This window comes from Malaclemys terrapin, chromosome 1, assembly GCF_027887155.1.
Source record: "Malaclemys terrapin pileata isolate rMalTer1 chromosome 1, rMalTer1.hap1, whole genome shotgun sequence".
Lineage (NCBI taxonomy): Eukaryota > Metazoa > Chordata > Testudines > Emydidae > Malaclemys > Malaclemys terrapin.
Window position 1 is genome coordinate 28392531 of NC_071505.1, and position 24110 is coordinate 28416640.

Below are 24110 nucleotides of genomic sequence, written 5' to 3' on the forward strand. Positions count from 1 at the left end.
TGTGAGGGCAGAACTAAACACAGTAAGCCCAGGCCCTGGCTCAGGGCAGGGCGAGGCGATGGTGAGTCAGGCCCTCAGGCCCAACCGTATATAACAGTAAGCCCAGGCCCTTGCCACCTGCGAGTTGGGTGGTAGGGGGATCGTAGGCCCTCCCACTCCACTGCATCCCAGCCCGGGGCCCTAGCAGCGGCAGAAGATCTGCTGCTGAGTCAGTAGGGATCCTGGCCGCAACACACTGACATAGGCTCTGGCAGTGCTGCAGCTAGACTAGGGTTGGCTGCCCCCAGGCTACTTCCAGACTCCCCCACTTGAGGTACCTGGGTCAGGGTGGTGTCCTCAGCGGGGTCCAGCATCATGGGTTCCTCGGGATAGCTGGCGTAGGGCAGACTTAGCAACTCCTGTGGGTAGCTGGCGCGGGCCAGTCCTTGGGTTTCCTGCAGGCTGCTGGGGTTTCCCAATCCCAAGCTAGGCCGGAGGCGTCAGGCCTCCCTGGCGGCTGCCCTTTCAGTGGGCTCTGGGGTTGGGCCTTTATACTTCCAGTGCCATCCCTGACCCTCTGGGGGGCGGGCTCAGAGCTCCCTGGCTCCGCCGTTTTGCTGTTGGGTGGGACTTGTCTCTCTCTGCGGCGGCAGGAATCACACTGCCTCACTACAAGATTCAAAAAGTTAGTTTTATAACTTTAAAGCACAAATTGTCAACATCAAATGTCAAAATATACAAAGAAAATATCCTTAATTTCTTAAGCAGCATTTTTCTTACTTTGCTAATCAAAATGTATAGATAGGCATCGATGGAAACATTTTTCATTAGTTTGTGTGTCCAGTGAAATTGACATAAACTTATATTTACTGATTAAAAATCTAATCCTTCCAAGCCTATGTATAATCTTCCTCCTCATACCAAAAAAGGGATGGTATATGAAAAGTTTATTCTGTGCAGTGTACCTTTTTAAACCATAGATACAAGGTAAGCCCTTCCTGGAATTCTGACTGTGTGTTTTATTTTTTTAAACTGTAGAGACATTAGCTTTTCTTTTCTTTTTTTTTTTTTTTTCTTTTTTAAAAGGGGGGATGATGTGCTTTGTAGCATGACACCATATGTTATCAGCTACCATGTTGAAGGTGTAGGCTGTCAGAACTGCTTTCTTGGTTAATTGCCAGTGAGATAAAAGCAGATTTTACCTGTTTGAAGATGTCCTATTTGGATCTTTCAAGGTGTGTGACATTTCTGAACACCCACCCATCTGAAATTAATGTTTTAGATAACATCACTTGTGACCTTGTAAAGATCAAATAGATGCAATCTAGTCCAAAAATATTTTCCCTTGACGATATACAAAATGCTGTCATCATAAAGTAGCAACACTCATGAGATCACAGAGCGGTCAGTGCCCTGGCTACAGTAGTGTGCCTTTGGAGTTGCTATTTGTGCAGTTTAGTAGCAAACGCTTAATGAATCATAGTTTTCCTTTCTAAACGTGAAGACAAATTAAAACTGCAGAACAGCTGTTTTTAGTTGGGCTTGATGTGTTAATACAGCAAGAATCCATTATTTTGAAACGGGGGGAGGGGGTCTCCTTTACCCTTTTCCCTGCCAGGCAGGTTTGATTATGGGTTCTCCGTCCCCTGCTGTTTCCTTACAGAAAGGGAAGAAAGGCTTCCTTTGAAGTGACAAGCTCGTTGAAAGGAGACTGTAAATGCATATGTGTATTTATACTGGCAGGGGATAGCCTTAATATATACAATAAGCTTTTTAGCCAGAAATGTAATAGAAAGCTAGGGTGAAAGTAGGTTTATCACATGCCATCCCAGCTGCAGTCCCTGCAGGGGTTTGGGGGGATGTCCTTCAGCTAAAGTGCACCAAAAAACAAGTCTCTACAAATTCAGTTTAAGAAGTTGTATTGTGAGGAATCCGTTTCTGACACTGTCATATGCACAGGGTTAAAATTTGGTTAATAACCCTGGGGAGACTCCTAGGCACCTCGATAATAATAAAGGTCATCCTGACAGGGTATGTCTCTACACTAGATTTTTTTTCCCTTAACCTTGAATTGGTTAATTGCTACTTAACTTGAGGTGCTTAACATGAATGTAAAAGCTAGTGTGGGCACACCCCACACTTTTGATCCAGGCTATATTTTTTTTCAATTTTTATATCAAGTTATCGAGGTATGTCTTTTGAAATTTCAGAATATAACTTCCTTAAAACTGAGCCGTGGAATGTGAAACTTCATGGCTTTTAAAAGTAAGACCAGTGTATTAAAAGAAGTTTTTCAATGCGTTATTTTTAATAATCTCAACTTTGATCTTGCTTATCTGGGTTGCGCTTCGGTGAGCTCTTATGACTGAAAAATCTTTGAAAAACCTTCCATTTCTTTGTATTTGCATAGTTGCAAAGTAATGTCTCTTTGAAGTTTCCTTTTACCTAATCATGACAGGCCTAAACCACAAACAAAATTAATGGAAAAACCCTTTATGGTTTTTCCTAGCCTTATTTTGGTAAAATCCGGTATGGTTTGGCTGGAATATTCAACTGCTTTAGAAGTCTATGTTTTTGCCCTTTGAATGGCAAATAAACTGTGTATACAGCATATTACACCAGACATTTCTTGCTGTAATATGAAGCTGTTCATGAATCACTTTGTACATAATGATGGAATCCTGTGAGTGGTTCATTTGCATTAAACAGTGGCAGTACATTAAGGCACCCTAGTGCTGCCGTACGTAAAGTTTCAGTCAGAGTTGCATTTAGAACTAAAATCCTTCTGTTTGACATTTTAATAATAGAATTTTGCATCCAGATCAACACTCTAACTTTATGGGAAAGGTGAACTTTTATGGTTTTGGTTCAATGTGAGATCTTTTTGAATTTTCTACTGGAATCCAAATACTGAAGGGGTGTTTTTTGGAGGCCCTGTGAGGAGCAGTCTCTTAATCATATGAAAATTACAAACTGGTGTGTGAGTTTAGAACACACCATTTTTTCTAGAGAAGATGAGGCCAGAATTCTATATAAGGGGTTTACCTAAATCTGAGGAAAAAGTGGGAGAGGAGGTGACAAAGATTTCAGACAGTTTTTTGTTGTTCTGGTTTTCCCATCCCCATTTAGGCCTCTTTTTTTTTTTTTTTTTTTTTTTTTTTTTTTTTTAGCAATGCTATGGAAGTGAAGGAAAGGGGGCTTTTATTTTTCTTTATTACAGACCCACATACTGAGGGCTTTACAGGCACCCAGCAGTGGGTTAGCTAGCACTTTCAGAACATAAGTCCATTTTTAGCATACCTGGACATGTAATTACATGTCCTTGGAGAGAAATTCTGAGATGGCAGTTTATAGATGTTCATACATATTATGAAGACTGTTTCACTACTATCTTAAAATGACTGAGTGCTGGCAGGATTTAGTAGTGGTGATATAGACCTGATGATCATGAGTGACTGACTTCTGGTATGATTTTCTGTATAAAGCCAAAAAAATGAATCCAGAAAGAAGAAAATATTTCTCCTTTTGCACACAGGTACATTTCAAGCCTATAATTGCTTATAATAGGAAAATTTTTATCTAAATTCTCAAGGGCCCTCAACCTGTCTGCTAGCACTGTACTTACTACTTTTTGCATGTAGACAAGTTTACTTATGGAAAACTTGTACATACAAATTTGCAGGGGAATGTCTCGAGGCTATTTCTGAAAATGTGAAGTTTCTTTGGTGTGTTTTAGTTTCCTAAATTTCAATCAATAGTGAGCATAATAGCCCTACATACTGAAACAACATAATACACTCTTTTGCTAGTGCCATAAATTGTCTAAAAACCCACAATGAAATAAACTGGTCTGAGTTTAATTTGCAGGACTTTCCTTTTCTCAGCTATCCTCTTCATGAATGGGTTAGAAAAGTCTTGCCTAGTTGAATATATTTAAATGACTATATATTAACCTCATCTACCTTGTCTATATATTAACCAGGCATTTGTCTTATCTATCCTTTCTCACTTATGGATCCTGTACGTTAGGGAACTATTGAAATGTGAAGTATTTGTTCATGACCACGGGACCTTTTCTGAGGGAAGTACAGCAGAATTGACCTCCTTTTCCTCCTCAACTCCCCTTGTCTTCTGCAGGCACTGCACTAACGTCTAGTAAAAGCTACAGCTTTATTTACACATAACAAAAAGTTACACAGATTGACAAGTATTAATCAAGCATTGCAGCAGAACAGATCCCTGCCAAATTCTTCAATAGCATGTGGACATCTCATGATAATGCTCCATTCCATATGATTTGCACCAAATGTTCTGCCTGTATCTGAGAGCATGACAACCCTTCTGCTCTTCCATTCCTATATATTTTCATTAAATATGACGCTTCTTCCATACCAGATTCCATCCATATCAAAGCTGTTCCACTACACAGAATAAGAAATCTAAAATAAGAGGACACAGAACCCCACTAACATGTTCTCTTTTTTTTCCTGCCAACCTTCCAGCCACAGTGAGCAAAAGGGGTAACATGTTTGTCTTTTTCGTTGTTTAATGTGGCATTCATGTTTTGCAAAATGTTTAAAGTGTGTGTGTTGGGGGGGGGGGTAATTTTGAACTTGATGATGGGTAAAATTTTCAAAAGCGTATTTGGTGCTTCGAAGCTTAAGTTTAAGTCACTTTTGAAAATGAGATTTAGGGTATGTCTACGCTGCAGCTGGGACTCGTGCTAACTCAGTTCAAGCTAGTGTGCTAAAAGTAGCAATGCGGACGTTGTGGCACTGACTGAGACTTGGGCTGGCAGCCTGGGTCCAAGCTCAGACAGCTAGCCCAAGCTGCCTACAGTATTGCAATCTCCACGCAGACATTTTTAACAAACTAGCGCAAGGTGAGCTACCGCAAGTCTGTCTGCCCACACTGGGAATATCACCTCCCAGCTGCAGTGTAGACATACCCTCAGGTGCTTTTGAACACATTATATTTACATAGAGACACACACACAGAACTAAAAAGTATTCAAAATAGTTCTCAGAGGCTGATAATGCGGGGGGAAGCTGCTGCTGAAACAGGATCCTGGATCCTTTAAACAGATTTGGTTTGTGTACAAAATAAGTGTAACAAGAACATTGTGTTGCTAGTTCTCTAAGTTTTATGGGGGGAGGTAAGGGATGGTTTTGGCCAATCTAGTTTTAAAATACACACACCATTTCAAGACCTATAATATTACAATCATTCATTCATTTTTTAATTTAAAATACTGTAAATTGATGCAAGATTGTTCAAGATTTGAAAGGTCTGAACAAAAAACAGGGACACGTGAAAGCATTTGATAAAATTTATCACCTACCAGTGAGAGTTCAGTTTGGGCATTATGTAGGTTTTTGTTTTAAAGAGGTGGGGGCAAACAACGCGGCGGGGGCATGTGGGGTCCCCCCCAGATGTACTGTTTGGCTTGTACTAAGCACGCTCAGTAATACTGCTGAAGCTGGCTACCCTCATTCTGTGCCTTCCCACCCCCGCTGTCGGCAGGCCTGGGTCATTTATGGGTTATGGGAGAACCAGGCTGAAGGGATGTGTGAAAATGCCCTTTACATGAAAACCTTCACAGGATCTCAAAACATTTTACAAAAGTGAGTAAACATTGGTTTCATCTACAAATGGGGAAATTGAGATACAGGAAGGTTAAGTGACCAGGTCCGGTCACATGTTGAGCTATTGGCAGAGCTAGATATACAAGACAAGCCTACCATGCTCCCATCTTTTTGTTTTAACCTCTAGACTGGGGTGGGCAAACTTTTTGGCCCAAGGGCCACATCGGGGTTGCAAAACTGTATGGAGGGGCCGGCTAGGTAAGGTTGTGCTTCCCTAAACAGCCTGGCCCCCGTCCCCTCACACTTCCCACCCCCGACTGCCCCCCTCAGATCCCCCAACCCTTCCAACCCCCCCTGCTCCTTGTCCCCTGACCGCCCCGTCCCATATCCAACACCCCCGTCCTCCTGACAGGCTCCCTGGGACTCCCACGCTTATCCAACTTTGCCCCCCCGGTCCCCTGACCCCCCCACCCCCTTGAACTTCCGCCCCATCCAACCGCTCCCTGACCCCTGGGACCCGCTGCTCCTTATCCAATCCCCCCGCTCCCTGCCTCCTTACCATGCTGCTCAGAGCAGCATGTCTGGCAGCCATGCCGCCTGGCTGTAGCCAGACACACTGCCGCGCTGCCCTGTAGGGGCGCGCAGCCCAGAGCGCTGCCCGCGCTGTGACTTGGCTGTGGGGCAGGGGGCACAACAGGGGAGGGGCCGGGGGTTAACCTCCCCAGCCGGGAGCTCAAGGGCCGGGCAGGACGGTCCCACGGGCCAGTTTGCCCACCTCTGCTCTAGACCATAAATTTATTAAGAGGCATCCTATTCAATACAGTACATGTCATAGCTGAGTATTTCTGGTTATATTTTTTCAAAGGGATATCATTAACCCTGGTGAAGAGGGCTTTTGCATGGTCTGCGAATCTACTTAAGCACCGTGTTAAGATGTTATGAAGTCCCTCCGCAAGGGACAAACTTAATTTAAATTTGATAAACATTTTATCCAATTGCTTGGAATTGCTCGCTCAGTGTAAAAACAGTGAAAATGCTGGGGGGAGAGGAGCCAAGTGAATTAGTTTTTAATGAAGAATTAACATTTCTGTGGGATGTGTTTCTGATTAGAGCACAGTACTGAGAGTCAGGAGATCTGAGTATTACTCCCAGCTCTACAACTGGCTTGCTGTTATGTCGGACAAATCACTTAGCCTGTTTGTGCCTTATTTTCCTTGCCTGGAAAACGTTTTGCAAATACACTTTGAGATTCTCTAAAGAGAGTGGCCTTTCACATAATCTTTCAAACTACGCAAGAGCAAAGTATTAGCTATTTAAAAAAAAAAATTACCTAGCAATCAATACTGATAAGTTTTAATTACTGCATGAATTATCTGGTAGCAAAACCGTTTCCCCAGTAGAGGATTAATAGTTTGGGCAGGGGAAAGGCCTAAGAATTGCTGTGATGATCTGGTTTGCCACTTCTGCAGAGAGGAGTATGTGGTAGGAATGTTACAGCTTTTCCAGTTATTAGGGTGGAGAAGCCCTCTTAGAACAATTCCACTCCTCTTCTGTGGCCCAGGCAAGAGCATCCTACCGTTGCCCAATTGAGTTTTTAAGGCTGGGAGTAGAGTACAAAGACTTTGAGAGTGGGAGGTGCTGAACATGTTCTTAAATCTACACTTTTCAAAGCATGTGGTTGGTCACCAGTCAAACATAAATATTTTCATAAGTTCATAAGGACAATAAGGATTTTCTAAAATATAATAGGAACAAAAAAAATCCTGACAATGGTATTGGTCCATTACTAAATGGCAATGGTAGATTTATCCGAAATAATGCAGAAAATGTAGAGGTCTTCAGTAAATATTTCTGTTTATTTGGGGTAAAACAGATGATATAGTCTCATCATATGGTGATAACACACTTTCCATTTCACTAATATCTCTGGAGGATATTAAACAGAAGCTACTAAAGTCAGATACTTTAAAATCAGCAGGTCCAGGTGACTTACATTCAAGAGTTTTACAGAACTGGCTGAGGAGCTCTCTGGACTGTTAATGCTGATTTTCAATAAGACTTGGAGCACTGGGGAAGTCCCAGAAGACTGGAAGACAGCTAGTTTGACAATTTTTAAAAAAGGTGAACAGGATGACCTAGGTAATTGTAGACCTGTCGGCCTGACATCAATCCTGGTCAAGATAATGGAGCAGCTGGTACAGGACTCAATTAATAAAGAACTAAAGAAAGGTCATGTAATTAATGCAAATCAACATAGTTTATGGAAAATAGATCTTGTCTAACTTAATATCTGTTTTTGATGAGGTTACAAGTTTGGTTGATAAAGATAATAGTGTTGACGTAATATACTTGTGCTTCTCTAAGGCATTTGACTTGGTACTGCATAACATTTTGATTAAAAAAACTAGAATGATATAAAATTAGCACACATTAAATAGATTGAAAACTGGCTGATAGTTACATTTTAAGACCAGTAAACAGGGACTCATCATTGAGCAGGTTTGCTTCCATAAAGGTCAGTTCTTTTTTCTAGTCAACATTTTTATCAGTGACCTGGAAGAAAACATAAAATCATCTCTGATAGTTTGCAGATGATATAAAAGTCAGGGCGTTTTAAATAATGGAGAGGACAAATCACTGATACAAAGCAATCTGGATCATTTGGTAAACTGGGCACAAGCAAACTGTTTTAATACAGCTTAAATGTATGCATCTGTTAACAAAGAATGAAGACCATACTTGCAGGATGGAGAAATCTATCCTAGGAATCAGTGATTCTGAAAAAGATTTGGAGGTTGTAGTGGATAATCAGGTGAACATGAACTCCCAGTGTGATGCTGTGGCCAAAAGAACTAATGTGATCTTGGGATGCATAAACAGGATAATCTTGAATAGGAATAGAGAGGTTATTTTACCTCTGAATTTGGCACTGGTACGACCTTGCTGGAATACCGTGTCCAGTTCTCCTGCCAACAATTCAAGAAATACGTTGATAAATTGGAGTAGGTTCAGAGATGAGCCACAAGAACGATAAAGGATTAGTAAACCTGCCTTATAGTGATAGTGTGAAGGAGCTCCATCTGTTTAGCTTGACAAAGAGAAGGTTAAGGGGTAACTTGATTACACTCTACAAATACAAACGTGGAGAATAAATATTTAATCATGGGTTCTTCAATCAAGCAGAGAAAGATATAATATAATCCAGTGGCTGGAAGTTGCACCTAGACAGATTCAGACAGGAAATAAGGCTTATATTTTTAATGGTAAGAGTAATTAACTATTGGAAGAATTTACCAAGGGTTGTGTGGCATATGCTGGCCATTTTTAAATCAAGATTGGATGTTTTTCTAAAAGATATGCTCTAGGAATTATTTTGGGGAAGTTCTATGGCCTGTGTTTAGACAGGAAGTCAGACTAGATGATCATTATGGTCTCTTATGGCTTTATAGATGCATAGATTCTAAGTGCCTTTATCCTTTATGTTGCTATAAGGATTTTTCTTTGGGCTTTTTCCCTTTAAAAAAAATAAATTGGAAATTAAATGCAAAACTTGTATTAAGGTAACACAATCCTAACATGCAAAATCACAGTGTAATCTTAGCTATATTGCACATTTTCTGTTTTATTCTGGTTAAATGTATTTTTCAATGATACTGTCATAAAATTCATATTGTAGAACATGAGGATGTCCAGTGCAGCTAAGTTAATGATTCAGACATTATTATTGTAGGTGTGGATTTACCATAGGGTTGATTTGGATTGTAATGTGTGGCTCACAGGGAGGTGTTCAGAAAAGGTGGTGAGGAAATAACTCTGCAAAGACAGCACAATTCTTCTCATTCTGTAGTCCCCAGCAGGGATCAATGGGGTTGTCCTTATTTCCCCACAGAGATGGAAGGGACAACCTGGCCTTTGGTTTCCTTCAGCTAGGATTGGGTGAGGTATTCCTGTCATGAGTCCGTTGTGGTCAAAACACTGAGACAGTGCAGTGAGTTGTTTGCTTTGTTGATCTACAGATATCTTCAGACATTTTGTTCATGTTTAGAGATATGGGTGTTTTTAGTTACAACCAAAGCAGTGTTCAGCTTCTTGTAAAACAGCCCAGTAGCTACTATTAGATCAAGTTACCAAAATATTGTATGAAAAATAGTGCAATGGCATTAGATTGTGAGATCCCTAAGTATGAAGAAAAACTACTAAATCCTGGAGTATGTTTCCTTTTTAGTTTTCTGTACCGCATAGAGAGGAACTTGAAAGTGAAGAGGGGAAAGAGAACATATGTTTACTTTTATTTGCAATGTAAATATTAAACTTATTTTATAAAGAGTAATACTTATTGATTTGATTCCCACGTGTGAGAGTGTCAGATATATCAGTAGCAGAAGAGAAAATTAAGTAATATAAGAAAGGAAGAAAAGTTCAGCTAAGATTGTAAATATAATGGAGACTCCACTTGTCAGATGTGCTGTTCCAAATGATGGGAGTTGTGGTGGAGAAGGTTCTTACATTAATGCTGGCAAGATGGTATTAAAGGACGAGAGGAGGCCAGTGCAAGACTAGCAGAGAGGGGGAGTGAAAGAAGGAATATAGAAACACAAGGAGTTAAATCCTGGCGCCATTGAAGTTAATTGGAGTTTTGCCATTGACTTCCGTGCAGTCAACATTTCATCCAAGGTCTATGAGGTAAGGCTGTGGAACATTTAAAAAAAGAGAGACCATGGAAAATTTAAAAAATAAGGTTGATTTTGAACTAGATTGTCAAATGAAGACCCAGTGGAATGCCTAAAAAATGTGGATGATGCAGTCATCCTTCTTCGGGTATATGTGAAGGTAAATAGTATCTTCATATGCTGGAGACCTAGGTCTTGGGAAGGTGTAGAAAAGGAAATTCCAGAAGTGAGGCATAAAGAAATGAGGCATGGATGATGGTTTCAACAGAGGAGCAGTCAAAGTAATAGCATAATAAGTATTGCCCCTGTTACAGACTAGTTCCCTTGTTCCTTCTCTTCATTAAGCACTTATGCTTTGTTCCATGTCTGCTATAACGGCATCTTGGTTTATGATTGCATCTGCAATTTGCTAGGCATGTTCTGGGGACTAAAGAAGGAATGGTCAATATCTTGAAAAAAGAACAGGAGTACTTGTGGCACCTTAGAGACTAACAAATTTATTAGAGCATAAGCTTTCGTGGACTACAGCCCACTTCGGATATGCATCCGAAGAAGTGGGCTGTAGTCCACGAAAGCTTATGCTCTAATAAATTTGTTAGTCTCTAAGGTGCCACAAGTACTCCTGTTCTTCTTTTTGCGGATACAGACTAACACGGCTGCTACTCTGAAACCTGTCAATATCTTGAGGAGCTCATAGTCTAAGGACACTGACGGGGGTTGAGGGAAGGCAATCAACAAAGGTAATTTTTTTTTTTTTTTTTTTTTTAAGGTCACCTTTTACATTTTGTTACTATCAGACTTGCTTTTAAAAATAGCTTTGTGGGTTAACCTCTTAGGCTAATAGTTAATAGCCTGTATTGCAATGTGGGTGATCTAATTCGGAGTCTCTCTTGCTACCTACACTAGGAGGTACTATACAGGCAGCACACTAAGGCCATGTCTACACTACAGCGACTATAGTGGGACAGCTATGGCACTGCAGCTGTAGTGTAGATGCTTCCTACGTTGATGGAAGTGTTTTTTTCTTTTGATATAGATGATCCACCTCTTGGAGAGGCGATAGCTAGGTCAATGGAAGAATTCTTCCGCTCGCCTACTTGCATGTGCAAGTTAGGTGAACCTAACTATGTCACACAGGGAACAAAATTTTTCATAGCCCTGAGCAGTGTAGCTAGGCCAATCTAATTTGTAGGTGTAGAACAGTGGAAAAGGAGTGCTCTTTATCACCCAACAATGGCATTTTGGCCCTGTTGATGAGCTTTAAAAAGTCCTGTTCAGCACATCTTAGCCATAAGGCTGCTGCCTGTACTGAAGGGCCTCAAGTGTTGAGATATACAGCAGGACTAAAAAGGAGCTTGGAGCTACCATAGAGAAAGAGAGGGAGTGGGGTTGGGGGGGAATTGTTTCATTCCTAATTAAAATGTTTTTGAATTCCATGGACAAAACTGCTTTGCCCTTCTGAAATCCCATTTCATTCCTGAGTTATAGTCTTAAGTCAAAAGGAGCCTGGTTTTGGAGCGATCTGCCACAGCACAAAGGAATTTCACATCACTTTAGTTACCTGGTAACATTTTTGCTTAGGAAAAGTCTAACACATTACTAAAATGAAAATGAATATGTTGCTAGGGAATATAGCACCTGGTCCTGCAAGACTTATTTGCTAAGTAGTCCAATTAAGGTCAATAGGGCTAGACTATTTGCAAAAGTAAGGCTTGCAGATACTTGCATTTAAGATGCTTGATGTAACATCTAGGTACAATAAAAATAAAATTAATGGAGATATCCCATCTCCTAGAACTGGAAGGGAGCTTAAAAGGTCATCGAGTCCAGCCTCCTGCCTTCACTAGCAGGACCAAGGACTGATTTTGCCCCAGATCCCTAAGTGGCCCCTTCAAGGATTGAACTCACAACCCTGGGTTTAGCAGGCCAATGCTCAAACCACTGAGCTATCCCTCCCCTTCAAGTGGTGGTGTATATTATCAGGCTGGTTACTTTCATGAGCATAAATCCAGTATGTATTTAAAATAATTCAAACTCCGATCACCTGAAACATGTCACATTTGTCTAAACGTGGCATATCATATAGTAAATCTTACTGCACAGTTGATCCTCCAGTAGATATGCAGTCCCTAATTCTGGGAACAGAAATATAAATCAAACTGGCCTACATTTAAAAAAAAAATCAGTTTGAGACACTTCAGAATGCCATTTTTTACAAATGTAAAATTATTGGTGAAATCTGACTATTTTCTGACTAAATACATATTTTCCTATCAAAGTTAAGTGAATTATATGACAAATTAGATTTTACTCCAAAAAGCAAATGGACAGAAAAGATACTGCAGCGCACAGAACATCTTCTCAAGGACCAAACATTTAAATTATTTGAACAACTTGACTTCTGGGTACCACTAAATAAGACATTTCTGCACACGGAAAACTGGATAGGCATGCAAAACACGCTGTCTCCAATAGAAATTACATTCAAACAGATCTTAAACCCTCCTGTAGCACAATTTGACACTATAGTGACAGTTCTCTAGGACGAACTAAAGAGCAAATAGATGACTGGGAAATTGTCTTGGGCAGTAATGGCAGCCCTAATAGGCAAAGGCAATTGCAAGAATTGTTCTGCTCCTAAAATGGGGGGACAGAAAAAAATCACTATACAGGAAGTCACGTCTCCATATTCTTGAGACTGCTTGGTACAAATAGGCTTCTAGTTGTAGAATGATGTGAGAGAGAGTGAATATAGCTCGCTAGCCCTTTCCTACATTCTGACACATCTTGGTTGAATGTAACAATAAATCTCCAAAATAGCTGCCCCAAATTATTAAATCACTGGCTCAAATCATTTCACACTGTCCAGGTTCGGACACAAACTAAATGTAATGTAAGACATAAAGCTGATCACATCAAGAATTAGACAGTCATACAGTTCAGTAGATGGTGCAATTCTTTATAAGGTCATCATCTGTTTATAAGTGTATTTCTTTTCTGACCAAATCTATAAAGGAAAGGGAATAGAAACTCATACAATATATTAAACAATATGAACTTCTTCTGAAACTTTCCAGTGTAATACTTTTGAATTTCATTTTCTACAGGTAATAACTCTCACAAACTACTTAAGTACCAAATATCTACTTACCTGTGATTGTTTAAAGTACAATGGCAATACTTCATATTTACACCAATGTGAGATCAGAATCAGACCCTTAGTTTTTTAAGTCAATAGACATAGACGAATGCGAGATCAGAATTGGAACGTATATTTCTGGTGCACGTTCTGTTAAAGATAGAATTGAAAATTTATTCTTGGACAGCTGTAGCATTATTGCGTAGATGTTTCTTCATATCAAAATGCAGTGACTAAAGTGTTTTAATAAATTCACTTCTATATCTTATAGCCCTTTCCAAGGCAACAAATGAAGTGACTGCAATTAAAAAGCAATCTGAAGGCCTTAAAAGAGAATACGATCGCCTTATGAAAGAACATGAACGGCTGCAGGTAGGTGGTTGTGGTTCACTCCATGAGCAGAGTGTTCTGAAATTGTACTAACAAAATTACACATGTTGGATGTTTCTTTTCCAAGAGCAAGAGAAATGATCAAACCCTTCAGTATATGTTACAATGGAAATTACTCCCTGAAGGACTTTTCAGCTTGGAAAAGAGGAGACTAAGGGGGGATATGAGATATATATAATCTCATGAGTGGTGTGGAGAAAGTGAATAAGGAAAAGATATTATGGGAACAAGTAAATAAAAGGACTAGGGGTCACCAAATGAAATTAATGGGCAGCAGGTTTAAAACAAATTAAAGGAAGTTCTTCTTCACACAGCGCACAGTCAACCTGTGAAACTCCTTGCCAGAGGAGGTTGTTAAGGCTAGGACTATAACAGGTTAAGGGTAAGGAATGGTGACCCTAGCCTCTGTTTGTCAGAGAGTGGAGATGGATGGCAGGAAAGAGAACAGTTGATCATTACCTATCAGGTTCACTCCTTCTGGGGCATCTGGCATTGGCCACTGTTGGCAGATGGGATACTGGGCTGAATGGACCTGTGGTCTGACCCAGAATGGCCTTTCTTATGTTCTTAAGGTTATAAAAATACTTAGTAGAATTCTGCCTTCTTGCAGGAATCTTATGGCAAAGCTGGGTAGTATTTTTCTGAGGTAAGGAAAGGAAAGGTGGCATCATCAGATTTCTAGGTTGATGTGCTATATCTTTGAGGTTGAGTTCAGGATTCATGTGAAGTCCTTCACTCAAGGACTGAGCCTGAGAGCTTCAAGAAGGTAATGGAAATTACAATGAGAGGGAGGGTTTGGGGTTGGTTTTTGATTTATGGTTTTAAACATTCCTCTGATGTTTGCAATCCAAATGCTGCAGCATTGTTAATGCTCGAGAACCAGGAAGCAAGAGACTACAAACAGGTCAGTCTAAACACACTGTTCAAACTGAGTGACGTGCAAGATGTTAACAGGAAGCCTAACTGGCAAAAGCTGAATAACACTTTTAAAAATCATTTCATGGATTTTTATTGGGCTTAGGGGTTCAGAGGCATTGAAATACTATAAAAACATGCTGGTAGCACTGCCTGTTAAGATTGCCAGACCCTTCCCATGTAAGACCCTGTTTTCAGTTGATTAAAAGTTGTCAAACTTTAATGTATGGGATGAAATTTTCCATTCCAGGTGTCTGCCTCGGGATAATTTTTTTTTGAAAGTTTTTCAGCCAAAATGGTTCAGCTGTTTCCAAGAACAAAGTGGTGGAAAATATATTGTTTTACAGTATTAACAAAATTCTGGTGAGCTTTCCTTTGAGAGGCTCTAGTGCCCCTGTGCTTTGGAGCAGTAACTGGAAATTTGGCATCTGATGGCTTTTGTGTCAGGAATGTACTGTGCTGTTGAGAAAAATTGTAATTTAGTCAAATTTGCACCAAACATTTAAAAAACATTCACATGTGACAGCTAAAACATCTGAAGATTCAGTCTTTCCTGAGCATGCTGCAGCCCCTCCGAGCACCTGTACTGACTAGACCAGGGGTCGGCAACCTTTCAGAAGTGGTGTGCCGAGTCTTCATTTATTCACTCTAATTTAAGGTTTCGCGTGCCGGTAATACATTTTAAGATTTTTAGAAGGTCTTTTTCTATAAGTCTATAATATAACTAAACTATTGTATGTAAAGTAAAGAAGGTTTTTAAAATGTTTAAGAAGCTTCATTTAAAATTAAATTAAAATGCAGAGCCCCTGGACCAGTGGCCAGGACCCGGGCAGTGTGAGTGCCACTGAAAATCAGCTCGCATGCCGCCTTTGGCACGCGTGCCATAGGTTGCCTACCCCTGGACTAGACTATGCATATGCAACCCCCACAGAGTGACTGAACATATTCCAGCCCAGAGCTTTCGGGCAGAAACTGGATTTTCTCTGTAATTGCAGCTCCCTGCTGCCTCAGGCTGGGCACTAGAACTGAATACAGGGAGCTAGCTTCTCCTGTGCTGTCAATGGCACACAGACCCAGAAACAGTTTTTTGCTGCTGCATAGGGAGCACGAAGAGGAAGCCACCTGACTTAAATACGGAGAGGACAAGAGCAGGAAAAAGGAGTGGGGGAGGGAGGGAAAGGGGTAGATAATTCTATTGACTCCTACATCAGCAAAATTTCCTGCCGAGTTTTAAGTGTAGAATCTTCATTTTGGGTGGTGATGTAGCCTCCAGAAAGAATACAGATGGCTTTCAGGAGGATATTGCAGTCTGTTTTGGGGTTTTGTTTTGCCTTTGTTAAATGTTGTTATAAACCTTTGATTTGCAAAATGAACAAACTTTATTTCTCAAAATGAAGAGAATATGGAACTCCATGTGTAGCTTGGGTGTCTTTTGTCACTTTTGACAATTGGTGGACTTAAGCTAAAATCCCTATGGGTTTGTCTTCACTACCAGGGTAAGTCGACCTAAATTATGCTACTCCATGTATGCAGATAATGTAGATGGAGTTGATGTAGCTTAGGTTGACTTACTCCGGTGTCTTCACTACGCTGCATTGACGGGAGATGCTCTCCAGTCGACTTACCTTACTCTTCTCGGAGGGGTCGACCGGAGAGCGCTCAGCCATCGATTTAGCGGGGCTTCACTAGACCCGCTAAATTGATACCCGCTGCATCGATTGCAGCAGCATCAATATCCCCGGTAGTGAAGACAAGCCCTTTCTTATATATAGGAAATCAACATGAGTGTTGAGGAAGACAGACTTTTTCCCTCAACCCAGAAGCCAGACCCCAATCGCCTACATAGCTGCATCCATACTGCAGCTTATGAGCTATAGCAGGGGGTGGCCAAACTGCAGCTCGTGAGCCACATGTGGTTCTTTTACAGTTAAAATGCAGCTCACAGAGCCCCCCATCCTCCGCCTACCAGACTGGGGGTAGGGGGAGCTCAGGACTTCTGCCCTGCAGCAGGGTGGTGGGGCTTGGGGCTGCTTCTGCACAGCAGAGACGGGTTCTCAGGGTTTCAGCCTCACGGGGTGCGCCTACCAGGGCTCAGGGCTTCGGCAGGAGCAGGGTTGAATCGCTAAGCCCCAGCAGGCACACCCCAGCTCTCAACCTTCTGAAGATTTGTCAGATCTGGCTCGGAGGGTCAGTAAGTTTGGCCACCCCGAGCTATAGTAATAGCTGCAGCCTACTGGCCCTTTGGGGGCATATGGTTGTAGCTAGTAGGTCTGCACAGTGTACTGGCTATATCTCCCAGCCAGCTCGCCCACCCACAACCCCTCCCAAAGTCCCTACGGAGAGAACTCCAGGGATCTTAGCTCTGGGATGTGAAGTCCAACTGTGCCATTTTTCATCTTCTTGGTTCTCCTCATGCAGTGGAGCTATAGTGTTTCTGATGCATTCTGAACTTGTGTGGCCACAGAGAGAGCCCAGTATCTCTTGCCCTTTCAGGATTTAACATTAGGTTATTCATCCTGAGACATCAGTTTCTAATCTTGCCAAATGCAAAGATTGTTCATTTGCTTCTTTCTGACTTGTCTGTCTTTGTTTGCAGGACTTCCTAGATGAAGAGGAGGACAAGAAAGACCAGTAGAAGCAATTCAGGAAAGACTACTTTGATATAACTGCATCAGTGTGAAGTCTCTTGTTCTTTTCTTTAGCCTCCTGAAGTAGATGGCACAAGGTTTGATTTTCTTAAGAAAATCAAATGCACTGTAGTTCACTACTCAGATTCTACTTATAGCTCTTGGTTGCCAAATATATTCTGTGTTGCAATGAGAATACAAAGTGATATATGGGATATGCCTTGAAGTTTATATTTCAGTTCTCGTGAGGAAAAATGTAAGCATATAAATGGAAATTTTCCATCTGCACTAACAACTCAGATGATCTCTATCCGTTTGCTCTCAAAAATGGTAAGAGATCATGCACAATAACACCAATTGCTTGTTACATTTGACTGGTTTTGTAAATCACACCAAACCATCAAAACATGGTGACTTTAACCCCTTTTTGCCAGTGACTATCAGGACTCCTATGAAATTTGATTACTTATGGGTTAAATAAGACTAAATATTTTTCCTTTTCCATTCTACTTGTGTAGAAGGATTTGATTGACAATCGGTTAAAAAAAAAAAGATTTCTAAATCCAACTTACACTAATTGTTTTTTTCCCATTGTGCCACACAGATGGGTGTGTTTCACAATTATCCATTTTGCATGCCTTTGGGTTATTCTTTTGGAGTACTTCAGAATTTTTTGTCATAAAAATAGTATTGGTGCACTTTTTATTATTCCCTGATTCATTTGTACAAGGATTTTAATCTATTTACTTTGTGTGTGTGCCACTGAGTTTTCTTGCTTTGGAAAGTGTAAAATTCTTTGAAGAATGTTCATGTATAATTTACTTATATTGATGAAAAGCAATTCATGGTTAAGGAGTAATTATACAATACCTCAAAATAAATATACATTGTTTTTACATTATCTGTTTTTTGCATCTGACAGCTAAATTCTGAGTAATTTTGCATTAGTGATTCAAATTTTGTACTTAGAAGTTGGATATGATTGTTATATTAAAGGGATTGTTTAAGCTTATGAGTTTGTGTGTTTGTAGAAAATATCCATTTTATCTGATAAACTGTCTCCCTTAAAATCAGAGTTTATAATTACCCACATGAAGAACAAAACATTTTCATAACATTACTATTTCACTTGCCTTGTCCAATAAATATGTATGTTTGATGCTGATAATGGTGTTTTTAAATTGATACAGACCAGAGGGTTCAAAAATGAATGTTAATGCAGAAGTTCAGAACAGACCATCTGAACACAACATACCATATAAGGAAGTATGTGCTCAGCAATGTTATTCAGCCTAGCAGGGAGGTTAGTGGCATATGCATGGGGGGAGAAATTTTTTTCTATATAGAAATTTAAAACACTTTTTGAAATTCAGGCAAAAAATGAAGAGCTGGTAATGCATCTTTGTTTGGTATATCTTTGTTTGTGAGTGTTTTCTGATAACACTTTAGAAAGTAAGGCCCCAATCTTGCAAGATGATCTGGAGGGAATTGGGGCTCTGTGCAGCCACAAAGGTCAATCCATGCCGCTCAACTTTTAAAATTGTAGTCTGCCGCTTTTATGGGTCCAACTAAATGCTTTTATGTTATCAGCTTGTCTATACAGTAAATATGCCCTGGACACAATCTTAAGATTAACATACAAAAACCTACATTTCAAAGAACCTTAAGTATAAAATCAAGTACCCAACAGTTTGAAAATGCCAGAATTTAGGGTTGCCCGTGTACAGTACCTATTTTTCCCTACTTTTATTTTCAGAAACAACTAAACAAAAACAGCTGAAATTAAAAAACAGCCTAAGGCAGACACCCAGATTTAAAATCTTTAAAAATTATGACAAAAACATAAGGAACTGAAAACAGGTGCTTTTGAAAGTGTTAGGGAACTTTAACTACTTACGTTTCTATCTGCTCCAACTGAAATAGTACCTAGTATTGTGAAAGATCCCAAAGTGTTACATGCAATAGAAAGGAATAAAGCACTCTTGCTGTGAAATGCAACTGTAGTTTTTACATTAACAGTACAGAGCAACTCTGCACTACCATTTAGGTTAGAATTCTTAGAATATCACATGTTTAAGGTGAAGAGGAGAGTGGAATCATCGTATATCCTGTTTTATATACAGACGCATACTGGGTGTAAATCATTCTCTTTAAAAGTTTTATAATTACATAAACTTTCCCCTCAGCCTAACAATTAAACACTGGCTGACATTGGAGTAGTTGTCTTGAAAAGAAGCCAGTCTTGAAAAGATCTGGAGGAGGACAGGACAGTAGCCATGCTTATCAATATAGGGAACGTGTTTCAGTAAATGGAGATTTTAAGCAACCCCTAATTTTCAAAAAGCAACAGAGGGGCCTGTGGCACCTTTAAGACTAACAGAAGTATTGGAGCATAAGCTTTCGTGGGTGAATGCCCACTTCATCAGACGCAAGGCCACAGGACGCTCTGTTGCTTTTTACAGATTCAGACTAACACGGCTACCCCTCTGATCCCTAATTTTCAGACTCTCTATTTTGCCTCCATCTCTTGTTTCTGTCTTAGAGATATTCCATTAATGGTACTCCATCAAAGTGCATGACAGTCAAATCTGTTAGATTCCAGCCTTCGTGTTAAGTCATTTTGACAACTGGGTTCAAAAAGGAATTAGGTCAATTCATGGAGAATAGGGCCATCAATGGCTTTTGGCCAAGATGCTCAGGGGTGTACCCTATGATTCAGGTATCCTTGAACTTCCAATTGCCAGAGGCTGGGACTGGAGAGGGGATGGATCACTTGAAATTACCCAGTTCTGTTCATTCTAGTTGAAGTGTCTGGCATTGACTGCTGTTAGAGACCCCATCTATACTGGGCTAGTTGGACCGTTGGTCTGACCCAGGCTAGCTGTTCTTTGTTCATTAAGCATTGCTCACAAATATCTGATACTTATTAACCTTTGAACTCAAGAGTTTCACACTTTCCATATTATTTGTCTACATAAAATTAAAACAATTTTCCATGTTTTCAAAATATAACCACACTTATTTGGAAAGAGGGTTATAAGCACATTACAAATATTACAGCAGGTTTAGTGAACACTGGCATTTCTAAATCTTATTTTTAAAAATTTTACAGTATAGTGCATGCAACTGCTTCACATTGGGTTTTTTTGCACTTTGGGAAAAAGTACTCTGTTGTCCGGTGGTTATTCAAAAAAAGTCCCAATTTAGCAATGTGGACAAAGAATGGAAGAACCCAAATTGACAAATATTTGGCTCTTGCAAGATCTTGATCATGTGAGAGAAGCTCAGATGCTCTTCACAGATTATCTCTGGTACTTTATAGTAAACTAGTCCATGCCAATATGGATTGAGTCAAAATTGCTTCCAGATTTAGCAATCGGTTTAACCCTGTGCATGTTAACAGAAATCACTTTGGGAAAAATTGAGTCCAAAGTGGGCAAGATAGACTCTGCTCTAATGATACTTAGCCTTCTGTGTTACACTGTGAAAGCGTTTTGAACATAGGACCAAACATTTACTGATGGCTGCATGGGTGGGTGATGGGTAAAGACAAAAGAAAAAAGCTTCCCCTGCTTTTGTGTCCCTCAGGCTGGAGCCCTGCACAATGGCAGGTAATAGGGACTTACTGCCCCCTCCTAGCACCCACGGGTGCCTGTCACCCCGAAAGGGACAGAAAAGATGCAGGGTCATGTTGCTCCCTCCTGTAGGCACTGGTTAGTGGAACTGAATGAACACAAAGGGGGGAACACACTGTGCTCCCCTAAAGGCTGGTGTCTCTGCATGCCTGGGTGATCCAGGAGTATACACCCCCAAACCCACCGGCTTGCTCACCTCCACTCCCCTACCTGGTGTGTTAGTAGCACCAAGTGCTTATAAACTTACTAGATTCTCAAAGTCTTGAACGTTAGGCTTGGCAGGAACTCCACAGGTGAAGAAACCAGGTAATAAGTTGAGAGACAGGGAGAGCTAACTCCGGGAATGCCCTGGTATGCAGGGGTCCCAGTCTTTAGGGGAGCTCCATGAGTTCCCTCCCTTCGTCTCCTTTCAGCTCCACTAACCAGTGCGGGGCAGAAACATGACCCTGAGTCTTTCCCAGCCTGTTAGGGGTGACGTGCACCCGTGGGTGCTAGGAGGGGCCGGTAAGTCTCTATCGCTTGCCATTGTGCACAGCTCCTGCATGAGGATCACTAAAATAGGGAAGGCTTTTTTTTTTTTTTTTTTTTCCTACCACGGACCCAAGCAGTAGCCAGGAAATGTGTGGCCCTATGTTCAAAATAGGCGTATCACAAAGTGCAAAGAATTCTTAGGAGGGGGGAGTGGTGGTGGTGGGAATCTTGCTCTAATAGTCCCTTCCTAAACTTCCCAGGGGTGGTGCCACTCTGCGCCACTCCCAGTGCAGAGCTGCATCTAATAGACCGGACTAAGCTCTGAATGTTCAGACATGCATATGAAAGGAATCTCTTTCCAGTGCACACATATCACTTTTACCACTTGTATCCCTTCTGTTTCGTACCCATAACTTAGTCACTAGGCGTTAACAAACCGAACAAGAACCTAACAATCTTCTAACTAAGGAATAGTAACGGAAAGTTAAACAAAAGAAATAAAAAGAGGATTTGAAAGAGAAGTGATGTAGGTTTCAAGTGACAAACGAAAGCCCCCTCCCAGCCGCCAGCGTTCGGTGCCACACTTGATAAAGGTGCTCTGTGAAGCAGAGTACGGAATGAAGGTTCTCTCTTGTCCCAGGTTTCCTCATTCACCTCCTCCACATTAACTTACCTCAGTCTTGGGGAGGGGGGTTATTTTGAATTAGGGTGACGTTTTTTGTTTTATGTTTTTCATTCCAAATTTTTTTTTCAAATACTTTTATTTGCAACACAGGTGGGGTTTTATTTTTCACATCTACTGTCCTCAATCTCACTATCCCTTCAATGTGCGATCTGCAAAGTTCAGAGCATCTCCTCAAGATGTCTGAACACCGTGGACAATCAGAGCTAAATTCATTCCTGGTTTATACCTCATGCACACTTCCCTGAAATCCCTGGGTTGCTTGGGCTGTGAACCAGGGCTGAATTAGTCTCCCTCTGATTTTGACCCTAATTGATGTTAGCTGAGGTCAGTCATGCCGATTCTTCTCCAAACTTCTTCCAGTGTTACAGGACATCCTTAACGAAATCCGTGGCTTTATTACTATCCTCTGCTGAGATCCCGGTTACGTAGATATCAAAGGACGCTATCAGTTTTGTGGGTATTTGGATGAGATCGTATACAACATACAGTGCCAAAAATTGAGTTTATGTAGGATGGTATAAACTAAGGAAATCTGTGTTGTTTTTAATGATTTTTCCAGTTCCTATTACTATAACCAGAGGGGTAGCTGCGCTAGTCTGTATCCACAAAAACAAGGAGTCTGATGGCACCTTAATGACGAACAGATTTTTTTGGGCATAAGCTTTCGTGGGTAAAAAAGGTGCCACCGGACTCCGCGTTATTACTATAACCGCCATTTAATACTTCACCTGGGGTCCAATACACTTTATGTGATCACTTAATCTGCATTGCCCTCATTCTAGCCCCTAAAAAGATTAACAATTGTGTTTGATCACGGTAGCTTATTGAAGTGAACCTTTAAATCTGTTTTCGTTCTACTTCATTTTTTATCATGAGTGGATTCTAAGTCTACTTAGAAAGTCTTTGACCGCACGTGGTGTCCCTATATCCTTGTAGTAAATAATGTTAAACTGAATCCAATCGCAATTCTCTATTTCACGATCCACTATTCCATTCTGGAGGCTGTATCAAATTCATCAGACCACGTCCCCTTAATAAGTTAAATACTTCTACTGCAAGTGTCCAAGGGAAGGACTCCTGAGTTATTTCACATTGACTGTTACCCAGATTGTTGTGTGTGGTTATTGTCCGTAGTGATATGTGTGTGATACACGCTTTGGAAGCTGACTGCTTTACTCACATGCTTAAAATCTTTGCTGAATCGGGGCCTCAGGCTGCAGATGGGGGAGCTGCTGGTATGGCTGGCAATTCTCCGTACCACGGAGAAGGCGTGCAGGGATAGGAGTGCGGATGGGAGCATGGGAGGAGCACAAGCCCCACCTTTTCCAAAGTGTTGTATGGACTGCAGAGGAACTCATCATTATCTCCCTCCCCGCCACAGGACTAGGCTACGGGGTGGTGTTGGAGGCCTGTGATATACAGAAGGTCAGATCAGATGACCTGGAGGTCCCTTCTAGCCTTAAATACTATGACTATACGGGCCCAGCCTCGGCTGGCATAAGCCCTCTCGCGTAGGCTGTACAGTCACCGTTCATGTCATGCATCTCCTCCCCCAGCAGCAGGGCTCTGGCTCCACACGCGCTCTGCGCTGGGCACTGCTACTATATGTATATTCACTGCTCCTTCCTGCGGATGTGGCTTCTGTGGCAGCTCGCGCGTGCCGCTGACACCAGTGTGTGTGTTAACACGCTCGGGGGCGATACACCCACCCTTGCTGAGCTCGAGTTCCCTAATGGTCCTGGTATGTGGGCAGCACCGAGCGCTTATGCAGTGGCTAGATTCTCAAAGCTTTGAACATTGGACTTGGCAGGAAATAGACTAGGGGTTGTTTTTTCAGATGAGCGACACGGGGAGCTAACCGAGCCGTTCCCCCCCTTTGGCAGCCACGGGGCAGTGTTTAGCCCACTGTGTATATGCAGCACGTGCGACTCTCTAACAACCAGGTCGGGAGCCCCGACACTGCCCACCAAGGGATGGGGACTGTAGGCGAGGGGCGAACAAGGACACACTGGGG

General features: G+C 41.2%; 1 protein-coding gene across 3 annotated transcripts in view; it reads left to right on the plus strand.

The window, feature by feature from the left end:
* The window catches only part of BCAP29 (B cell receptor associated protein 29), a 53467-nt gene extending 35150 nt beyond the window's left edge, over window positions 1–18317 (plus strand). For all 3 annotated transcript variants that reach the window (XM_054018713.1, XM_054018705.1, XM_054018695.1), the window contains exons 7-8: window positions 13645–13745; window positions 17275–18317. In XM_054018713.1, coding sequence (XP_053874688.1) covers window positions 13645–13745; window positions 17275–17313 — 140 coding nt within the window. In that variant the 3' untranslated portion in view covers window positions 17314–18317. The remainder of the gene's footprint in view (window positions 1–13644; window positions 13746–17274) is intronic.
* The last annotated feature ends 5793 nt before the right edge of the window (window positions 18318–24110 follow it).